The sequence below is a fragment of the Microtus ochrogaster genome, chromosome 5 (assembly GCF_000317375.1).
Source record: "Microtus ochrogaster isolate Prairie Vole_2 chromosome 5, MicOch1.0, whole genome shotgun sequence".
Taxonomy (NCBI): domain Eukaryota; kingdom Metazoa; phylum Chordata; class Mammalia; order Rodentia; family Cricetidae; genus Microtus; species Microtus ochrogaster.
This window is the reverse complement of record NC_022012.1, coordinates 73,477,167-73,488,024: the sequence shown is the minus strand read 5'-3', so window position 1 is coordinate 73,488,024 and position 10,858 is coordinate 73,477,167. Positions and strand designations below refer to the sequence as shown.

General features: G+C 47.9%; 1 protein-coding gene across 3 annotated transcripts in view; it reads right to left on the bottom strand.

Moving 5' to 3' along the window:
• Window positions 1-640: 640 nt before the first annotated feature.
• Snx1 (sorting nexin 1) overlaps window positions 641-10,858 on the bottom strand; it is a 36,739-nt gene continuing 26,521 nt past the window's right edge. For 2 of the 3 annotated variants that reach the window (XM_005347743.3, XM_026779198.1), the window contains 9 exons: window positions 10,424-10,502; window positions 9,742-9,817; window positions 7,398-7,511; window positions 7,135-7,228; window positions 5,756-5,961; window positions 3,175-3,318; window positions 2,055-2,135; window positions 1,647-1,718; window positions 641-1,075 (listed from right to left, as the gene is read on the bottom strand). In XM_005347743.3, coding sequence (XP_005347800.1) covers window positions 1,025-1,075; window positions 1,647-1,718; window positions 2,055-2,135; window positions 3,175-3,318; window positions 5,756-5,961; window positions 7,135-7,228; window positions 7,398-7,511; window positions 9,742-9,817; window positions 10,424-10,502 — 917 coding nt within the window. In that variant the 3' untranslated portion in view covers window positions 641-1,024. The remainder of the gene's footprint in view (window positions 1,076-1,646; window positions 1,719-2,054; window positions 2,136-3,174; window positions 3,319-5,755; window positions 5,962-7,134; window positions 7,229-7,397; window positions 7,512-9,741; window positions 9,818-10,423; window positions 10,503-10,858) is intronic. The other variant, XM_026779199.1, reaches the window with a different exon arrangement.

The following is a 10,858-nucleotide window of genomic DNA, read 5'->3' as shown; positions in this document are numbered from 1 at the left end:
ACACACGAGGGTCGGGGACAGCTCTCTCCCAGGTAAATGGAGAAAGCTTTTCTGATCCCAGGAACATCGGGAAAGCTTCTCCGAATTTTGAAAGGCTTGGGTGCTCTGGGATTACCCTGTTTCAGGGTTAAAGCAGACAGCCCTTATCACCTTATTCAGCCTGAGGGTGGTGCAGCTTTCTTTTGGGTAGTGCTGGGGACTGGACCCACACCCTTCACAAGCTGACAAGTACTGGCTCAGCAGCTGCTGAACACACCCCTCCCCCCAGCATGAGGATAGGTTTAGATAGGATTAGAACATAGGATAGGCCAGACAGTGCTTCAGGCCTAGGGAGGCAGGGTTAGAAGACCAAGGGCCTCCCTCATAGACCAGTCTTCAGCTTCTTAAGACAAGCGTGCCTTAAAGCTCCCTCCTACAGAAATAGGAAAAGACTCAAGTGGACTAAGACACTCTGAGCTGGGAGTTGAGGCCAGTAGGCAAGGAACTCCAGTCCCACAGAAAGGCAGCAAAGGCCATGCGAGTGTCTGTGTCTGTGAGCGAACCTACTACCCAGCCACACTGGGTTAGGAGTGCTCTAGACCTCCTTCTGACTGCTTCCCAGCAGAAAGGAAAAAGTGCAACCACGCTGAGTCCTGTGACCTGATTTTCAAATATTTTATTACATAATCTTTCATGGCACCATCAGGAGTAACAGAAAACGTTATTCCCAGTTCCTAAACCACAGCCTGAAAAATATACATTTGTATTTATATATTTATATCAACACTCCACCCCTAACCTATAATTCCACCACCTATTGTAGGTCTTTTGCTTAAAGCAGGAAACTATTCTCTTAGGTAAGAAAATATATGTGGAAGCTAAATGAAATATTGGTTAGAGTAACTGGGAAGAGTTCGTTTGTGGGGCAGAGTGGAAGAGTTAAGTCCAGCCAAGGCAGGGTGCATCAGTTGGGATCCATGGAGGGGAGGAGGACAGAGTATAAAAAGGCAGCGTCACACAGGTGGGCTCTGGTATCCGTGGTCCCTCAGGAGATGGCCTTCGCCTCAGGAAGGAAGGCTTCCCAGTATTTTGCCAGCTGCAAAGAAGTGGGGAGACAGTAAGCAAGTTCCCCCGTCTAGTGGCAGAGCCTGAGCTAGCCTAGGAGAAAAAACAGTTCAGAGCAATGGCACGCCCTGTGCACCAGCCACCCAGAAGGAAGGCCTGTGGGGCAGATGCAGCTACACTGTGCCTCCTCCCTCTAGACTTAAGAAGGCATCAGTGTCTGTCCCAAGTCCAAAGGCAATCTCTGAAGACCGCAGCTCTGTTTGCACCTCACGATGGTACCACTGTTCCACAGAGGGATTAGTCTCAGATAGTACCACAGGGTGGGCATAGGAGCTATAGTCGTGGTGAGAGAAGAGATGGCCCATGGGTAAAGAGGGCAATGGAGATGTATTGTCATGCTTAGCAAAGGGCCCTGACTAAGAAAGAGCCTGTTTGCAAATGTCAACTGCAGCAGAGCCTCCCCCCTCAGAAGCATGACCCCACATCTAGTTACCAAAGCCGTGGAGACAGCTGTCATTGGGGCAGGCGATGCATAATTACACACACACACACACACACACACACACACACACACACACACACACACACACACACACACGTACCTGCTGCTGGGAATGCAGGAGTGTCTCCAGGTACTTGATCACGTGGTTTTTGAAGTCCTTGGATTTCTCTTTCTGTAGGAAACAGGATTCTACACTGACCCCCCAGACAGGTGTTCCTTCCCATTTTGGTGGGGTGGTGGGGTTTACTGCTGGCCAAGGTCAAGCACAGCCTTGGAAAGTAGAGCCAGCAGCTTCAAACAGCTGGGGTTTCCAGCCAAATGGCCTCTGCCACAGCTCAGCAAGCTTTCTTAGAGGGCAGGGAGAGGGCGGTGGAGCGAAAGAACACACAGCAGCTACTGGCTTTGCGCTGGTCCAGCAGCAGACGTTAAGACAGCCACCATGCCTCGGGAACTAGCATACAAGTGCAGACACAACAGACACGGAGAAGCTGCTCAGATTCTATCTCACCTCAAATCGCATCACTTCTTTCCGGACAACTGTTGAGATCCTTTCAAAGTCCCTTTCATACTGACTCACCCGAGACTCCCACTGGCAAGAGGAAAGAAAGGTTTGCTTACGGCCTGGGATACAGCTGCAGGAGCAGAATTCTTGGCTAGTATGTATGAGAGAGAGAGACTGGGTTCGAGATCCATTACCATAAGTAAAGATGATAGGGCGGGGCAGTGGTGGCACAAGCCTTTAACACCAGAACTTGGGAGGCAGAGGCAAGCTAATCTCTGAGTTCGAAGCCAGCATGGTCTATAGAGTGGGTTCCAGGACAGCCAAGGCTACACAGAGAAATCCTATCTTGAAAACAAAGCAAAACAAAACAAAAAACCTGAAATCGGTGATGCAGAATCATTTAATATCAGGTGCAATTCTATGGGAGACCTTAGTGGATCCTTCCATCTGTCTGTCCCTTTGGGAAGGGTGAGACAGACATACAAGAGATTGTACACTGCATAGCACAGTCCAGGAGGCCACTGTGGGATGGTTGGACTGAGCCATGTGCCTCAGCCAAGCCTGGTCTGTGGAAAACTCTAGTACCACAGCAGCCTCTGACTTAGGAACTCAAAAGCAGAGTCAAGAAAACATAATTTAGTTCTTGCCTGGTGTGTGGGGCATATCTGAGTCACCTTATGTGTGGGGCCTTTCAAAGATTCATGCAAGGAGCTAGGGCTATCTCAGGGTTTAAGAGCACTGGCTGCTCTTCCAGAGGATCCAGGTCCAAATCCCAACACCCACATGGTGGCTCACAAGTCCCTAGGTATCCAACACTCTCTTCTGTCCTTTTCAGGTACTAGGCAGGTAAACTGTGCATAGACACACATGCAGGAAAACACCCAGAAACATGCAAATTAAAAAAAGATAGCTAGATGGGGAGAGAGACAGAGAGATAGATAATGGGCAGGTAGCAGAGTAGTGGAGAGCCAGGCCTTAAGGCTGCTCTGAAGTTGTCTCAGAGACCTGCCCAGGAGCCCTGGCTCTTTAATTATTTCTCTTGCCTGTTGTAGGCTCCCAAGCATCTGGTCAGGATGGGAGCAGTGTTCACGGAGGCACCCTGGGGTAACTCAGATGGGGAGCTCACCTCTGTAATCTCATCCTTAGCTTGCTGCAGTTTGTCAGGCTTGTTGGCCCACAGCAGCCGTGCCTCAGACTCCCGCTTCTTCTGCAGCGTGGCTTGCGCATCCTGCCAGCGCTGCCATGTCTTCATGCGTTGGTCGAAGGCAGCCTATGGGGGAGGGCAGTTGGGAGGAGCACAGCCAGCTCTCTGGTAGCCCTGGCTGACTCTGCCTTAGAGGGAAGCTCTCCTAGCAGTTGTGCCAGGGAAGCACTGGCAAGGGTAGGATCTGCAGCCACTGTTAGTGCCCAGCTGGGGCATTTAATGTCTAAAAGCACAAGCTTGGATCAGGCCCTTTTCAAGCTTCCAGTGGGCCAGTGCCATGCTACTCGGGGCTGGATGGCTGGGAGCACAGTGGGCAGCCTGATGTCTATACCTGACACTAATGAAGTTTCTAGACTGCCTATCTCAACCAAGTCAGACCATGAGTCTACACTTTCCCCAAGTCTGCCACATGCGAGGAGCTAAGAACACAGCGGGAGCTGAAACACAGTCCTGCTCTCAAGGACCATTTCTTCTGGAAAAACCATCATTGTATTAGGATTACAGCAGATGTTCACACAAAGGCAGAGTACTGGGGAGACAAGCAGATGCTGACACCTGAAGCGAGGACCTTGCACAGCTCTGGAGCTGTGAGTCAAGAAGCAGCCTTTCAACTGACACCAGTGACACACTTGGTAACAGAAGGACTTTTTTCCTTTTGAGACAAGGTCTCAGGCAGCAGGGCAGGCCCAGTCTCATTACATAGCTGAGAAAGACACTGAACTCCTGAGCCTCGTGCCTCAGATGAGTCACCATGCTGGCAGCTTAAGGATTCTTTACATAAACACTTAAAATGGTCACATGACCTACCTACTGCCTTCCTCTCACCCACAAGTGTCACTTGCCTGCTCTAGGCTATCAAGGCCTGCGAGAAGCTCGCCAAAAGTCATTATTGGCTTCCTGTTTCTAGTCTTTTAAACAGAATTAGCATCTTCAGAGAAGCTCAGTTGTTGGCCTAACCATCTCCCATCCCACCTATATGCTATGGGCTTCCAAAGACAGTCCACATAACCATTCCCTACAAAGGTTCGCTGCATGTCTCCTAGGCTTCATCAGCCCTAGTGAATGTAGAGTGCAGTGTCGCCAAATTCACCTTCCCCAGCCCTGCTGCGGCTGCAGTTTCTTTTGTTTCTCAAGACAGGCTTCACTCTGTATCCAGTGAACTCACTATGTAGCACAGGCTGGCCTGGAATTTACCATGATCTTCTTGCCTCAGCCTCCCAACTGCTGGGATTACAGGCATGTGTTCCCACATCTGGCTTGTGAAATCTCTTAGCACATCAATGTTGAAAGTTCAGGTAAACGGTGACTCCATAGCTGAGAAAGGCTTTAAGCCTATCCCACGGCTCTAAGAGGGGTTCAGGGAAGGACACAAAAGAAACCTTTGCTCATTTCTCCATTCTCACCGTTAGCTCACAACAGGAGGGGGTGCACAGGTGCTCTGAGAAAAGACCTGCTCATAGTACTACATTCTCAAGTTCTGCCCCAGCCCATGGAGAACCAGGCTTGGCTTCTCTACCCTGTTCACACCGGCTTACCCTGCCTGGAGCCATATCCAAAAGCTGAGCTCTCTTGGGAATCCCTGGCCCCCAAAACAATGCTCCTCATAGAAAGCTTTGCTCAGACAGCCCTTCCCCAGGATGGCTCTCCAGCCCGAGTAGTCTAACTGGTTTTAAGAATCCCACAGCGGGTCCTTTTCAAGCTTATCTCTCTGGAGTTAGCAGCAACCAAGGAGCAGGACAAGGAGCAGGTCGCAGGCTTCTACATTTGGCAGCTGTGACCGCAAGGAAGTGAGAACCCAGTGGGCAGCTCCACAGTGGGAGATGTGCTGAGGACGAGGAGAGGCTGCGGCTCATGCACCCTGATACCGTGCAGAATCAGGTCCTAACAGCGCTCCTCTAGGTTTCTTCCTCCATCAGGGAAGCCATGCAAAGAGCTAAGACTGCCCAGTCAAGCTTCCTTAACTGATCTGAGAGCTCTGGAAACAGACACCCTGGTCATCAAGAGAAGTGAGGTGTTTGACCCAAAGGGCAGCGTGCAGTGTTGCCACCAGTGAGGTCAGCACAGCACAAGGAGGGCTCCGGTGGCAAGCTCTCTCAGCACCTGGGCCACACTCCTCCATGCAACTCCAAGCCAGTTCTGTGTCATTACCTGACTGGTCACACTGGAAGGACAAGTGGAAGCCAGCAAGAGCTCTTATCAGGGCAAAGACCAAAGGACTGAAGAGTCACTCACTGCTCCAGGGGCCAAGCAGCAGTCTGTAATAAGCCTTGCTTGGAGAAAGGTGCGCGGAGAATACTGCCTGTCCTCAACATTAAGGGAAATTTAAGAGTGGGCTGCTATGGGCCTCAGAATAACAGGAGGTAACTGACTAGTTTAAGTGATTGCTGGGGTCTACAGGGTCCTTTCAAAAGTAGAAGTTACAATCACTCCTAAGCTAAAGTGAGATAAACTTTTCTTAGGAAGTGGAGAGCAGGTGACACCTGGGCAAGGAAGTGAAGCTTACTCGGACAGTGGCCAGGAGGCGAATGTAGTCACTGAGGAGCTCAGCAAGGAGGAAGAAGTCATTGTTGGCTTGTTCCTGGTGGAGCTGCTCGATCTTCTCTTCCACCTCAGCAAGCTGGGAGAGAGCTCGTGACAGGGCCGTGTTGTCCTCAGAGCTCCCGAGCATGGCAAGACTCTTGGCAAACTGGGCTGTGTTCAGAGCTAGCTCTGGAAGGAAGCAAAGACAGCAGAGGCCTCTGAAATCTCAGGAAAGAGACAAGAGGACTCTGTGAAGCATGTCCTGGCAATTCTGGCCCCTGTGTGTCTGACAGCTGAGCATCCTGCGCCCTGTCACCCAACTCAGTGAAGGAAAAGTGGCCTGAGTTGGTCACAGGACTGGGAGGGAAAGCTCCTGCTGTCCACCTGAAGGCTGCAGCTCCAGCATTCCTGGAAAGCCAGCTATCAGTTCATGAAAGAGGTCAAGGGAAGGAGTGGCTCTGGGGTTTAAGCTCATGAACTGCCTGTATGCTTCACACACCCACACACAGCCACACGCATACACACAGACATACAGACACAGACAGACAGACAGATACACACACACACACACACACAGTCACACACATACACACAGATATACATACAGACACACAAACAGACACACCCAGACCCTTTCACTTTTTTTTTTTCTTTTTTCAAGACAGGGTTTCTCTGTGTAACAGCCCGAGCTGTCCTAGAACTAGCTCTGTAGACCAGGCTGACCTCCGCCTGCCTCTGCCTTCCAAGTGCTGGGATTAAAGGTGTGAGCCACTACCACCCGGCACTCTCACTTTTTAGAGCAGAGCAAACTTTCTCCGGCTCTGCAGGTCTCAGTCCCTGTAGCCATACTCTTTTCCTTTCCGTTCTTCTCATGGCGGGAGGGTCCAAATCTGTCCTCTTAACCATGCCATGGCTTGTCAGCCCTTACGCTGCCTTCATGCTAATGGTCTTTTAGATTTCTTGTTACCAGTATGTTTAGGACACAGAAAGAAAGTAGTTCCCAGTGAAGCAAAGCTCACTAAAGGAAGGGGAGAAAGAAGACACAGATGGCCTCCCTGTGTTTACACCTTGCTAGCATGACCATGTAACAAAAGCACTATTATTTCAGATGCAAGTCACCAACTCCTATCAACAAGAGCAGATGTCTCTAGGCAGGCTCCCTCCACCCACTGCCCATAGTGCTTTGAGTCATGTTCCTTGCCAGGAGATCAGGGCAGAGCGTGTTTATCAGAACATCAAGCAACAGGTGGGCTGAGAATTTCGCCTTGGACGGCTGAGTGTTGGGAACACGATGCCTCTCATCTCCAGCCCGCTACAGACACTGCTGTCCCCTGTCCAGGGGGTTTCCGAGGCAATGGTTACCTTTCCTGTGGTTGACTAGAGTCTCTACCACAGCATGCAGCTTCCGTAGGCGCTGCTCCTCGCATTCCACCTCCTGGAGCTTCTCCTCGAACCACTGAAAACACACAAGCCCAGAGCTGGGTTGAAAATGTTTCATACAGTGCAGGGAGCAGCTTTTCTTCAGGGGCTGTTTTTGTTGTTTGTTTTTGTTCTTTCAATCGAAAGGAAAACCATCTCAGAAATATCAGGACTTCTCAGGGCATCTGAGGGGCATAGCTACTCACAATGTCCGACTCATTCATCTTGATGGTCATCTTGCTGACTGCATCTGTAGCTTTGTTGAACATCTTAAGGAGACCAGCACCACTCAAAGCCTGTGTACCCACGGCACGTGGCAGCTACAAGACCAAGAAGGCGGGGATGGCAAGTTATCTGCTGCCCCTATTTTAGGTTCAGAAGAATTAGTATCCATCAGATGGCATGCCCAAAACGTGTCAAACAAGTTATTTGAACTGTAGATTCTTGTATTCTAAAGAAGTTATAGCAATCTAATGTGCAGAAACAAAAATCAAAGCCCCATGGCAGAAAAATCAATAAGAATTTCAGCTTTTGATGTTATTCATAGAAAGAAAGCAGACGGAGAGTGTTGCATGGCTAGGTAAACTCACAGTGGGACTGTCTGCCCATCTAGGTGTGAGCTACTTAAATACTAAGCATTACTTTATTTTATTATTATTACTTTGCTTTGTTTTGTCTTTTGTTTTTGAGACAGGGTTTCTCTGTGTATCCCTGGCTATCCTGGAACTTGCTCTGTAGACCAGGCTGGCCTCAAACACACAGAGATCCACCTGTGTCTGCTTCCTGAGTGCTGGGATTAAAGGAGTGTGCCACCACTGCCTGGCCCTTTATTTTGTAACATTTTAAAATGATTTTGTGTGTGTATGCATGTGCAAGAGCACACCTAGAGAGGTCAAAGGAGAACTCTGTGGAGTCAGTTTTCTCCTTTCACCTCTGCATAGACCTAACCCAGGTCTTCAGGAATCCAGGGTAAGCACTTTTCCTGGCAGAACACTGAATTCCTTTGTTAAAGTAAAAGGCTCCTGCAGGGTGTGGTAACATATGCTCCTGTAGAGAAACCTTTAGATGAGCACACTCTGCAAGAAGGGGACTCACAATTTTGAGAGTTTCCACAGTGAAGCAAAGTACAAGATAGGGGCATATTCTTTTTTTGTTTTCTTGAAACAAGGTTTCTCTCTGTGACAGCCCAGGCTGTCCTGGAACTCCTTTGGTAGACCAGACTGGCCTCAAACTCACTGAGATCTGATGCCTCTGCCACCCCAGTGCTGGGATTAAAGGCATGCACCACAACGCTTGCCTGGTGGGCATATTCTGCATGGAGCCACTTTTACACAGTAAAACTGTGTTACAAAATCAGTCTCTTAAGTGGCTTAGGTGTTCAGGATGTCATTCAGTACTTCTTAAATTGAGGCCCTCTGCTCCAGAGCACATTTGACAGTATCTGAAAGAGAGTGTGGTTTTTCCAGATGGGGAGAGAGTACTGCTGGCATCCAGCGGGCAGACATGTTCCTCATTGTAATAAACATTTTGCAGCACAGGACAGCTCAAAGGTCTTCAAAGACAGACGCTGCTCTGGGATTATCAAGTGAGCAAGAATAGATTAGAAATATCCTGAGGGGGTCTGGAGAGATGGCTCAGTGGTTAAGAGCACAGGCTGCCCTCTCAGAGGTCCTGAGTTCAATTCCCAGCAACCACATAGTGGCTCACAACCATCTATAATGAGACTTGGTGCCCTCTTCTGGCTTGCAGGCATACATGCAGGTAGAACACTATATATAGTTAGTAAATAAATAAATAAATAAATAAATCTTTAAAAAAAAAAAAAAAAAACACTATCCAGAGGTAGAATTAAAGGACTTCAGGCTTTGACATTATTTTCAACAACAACAAAAAAGTCATTTTGAAGGGGAAAAAATCTCATTACAATAATCCCATTTTATTATAGTAATATATTTTTTTTAATTAAAAACAAAAACATAATGACAGTCTCGTCATCTTAGTTTTCTAAGATCATGTTATTTTCCTCTGGTCATGTGACTTCTGCTTTAGAGTGTGCTTGCTATTTGATGTTTCCATATGCTCGTCTTTCTTTACACGTTCTGTTTGTGGTCAAAAGAGTTTGCTGTGTGGATATATTTTATGTCGTTTTTCAGTTATTTGTGACTGCAGTGTCTCCAATTTTTCACAATCATGAATAGTCTATGCGTAGTCTATAAAAACAAACCAACCCTTTCGCTATACGGTAGTTCTGTGTTTGTGGTGGCGGGATTCTAACTAATGCCTCTCAGGTTCCTAGCACAGACACATTCAGTGTGAACCCATCAGTGACCTGTGCAAGCCAAGGCCCTGCCACACACCACTGTTTTCTACAAGACTCAGTGAGATCACCGTTTGATACCAGTAGAGCTCTTTTCTTTCGGAGCAGTGGAAATCCTTGTCCCTTTTGGCGGACAAATTCACTGGCTACAGCGTTTTCTTTGTCAAATGAACCTGTTTCATTTCATTAAGGGTAGACAGGGATGATGAAGTTGAACTTTGTATAATACAAACCTCTTCCTTTTCTAAAAACTCCCTGACGTCTGGGTCTTGTAACATGGTAGGATGATTCACAATTCTTTGAAGGTACCTGATGGGTAAAAATCACCAGCAGGTTAGGTTTGGGGTGTCACACAGTGCTGGTCTGGACCTGTGTCTTTTACTATTTAAAATGTCCTCAGATAAGGCACGTAAGCAAATTCCTGTTTGTAACTATTCAAAACTTCATTTTGGGGCTGGAGAGACAGTTCAGTAGTTAAGAGCACTGACTTTTTTTCCCAGAGGACCCCAGTTCAATTCCCAGCACCCACTGGGTGGCTCATACCTGGCTGTAACTACAGATCCAGAGGACTGGATACCCTTACACAAGCATACACATAGGCAAAACACCAGTGCACATAAAAATTATAAATACTAAAAACAAACAAAACACTTCACGTTCTTCACATTTCCAAAAGTAGCCAACTGACTCATCAGAAAGACTCCGGAACCATCCCTGGCTGATGCCAGAAGGAAATGTGACTGTCTGTCAGGAAGGAGAGGAAAGAGACGTCTTATGACTGAGGTGGGAAGGTAGGACTTGGGAAAAGCCATCAGGAACAGGAAGGAGAGGCTGTAATTCACCTCAGCTATGTCCACTGATGCAGCGAACCTCACCACTCTACAGTGACCCACCATAGGGTTGGCAGGCACTTACCTTTCCAAAGCAGCCCTCCTTTTTTCAAGAAATTCTGCAGAGGAAGAATCTTCCTTCCCAACTTTCACTTTTGTCATTCCTAGGATGGAATTTAAGAAACAAAATAACCAGAAACAGTAAAAAGGACAAATCTATGTCTTATAAAGAGTCATTTGATCCAGGCGGTGGGGGCACACGCCTTTAATCCCAGCACTCAGGAGGCAAAAGCAGGAGGATTTCTGTAAGTGTGCGACTAGCCTGGTCTACAAGAGCTAGTTCCAGGACAGGCTCCATTTGAAGGAAGGCAGCAAAGACAACTCAACACACCACCATCTAAGGATATTTCTAGGTTAAAAGCAGGGGTGGAGCAAAAGTTCTTTACTAATTAAGTTTTGCACATGCTAGGGGCTATAACTATGGGATTTAGATTGTATATTGTCTTTTTTTTTTTTTTTT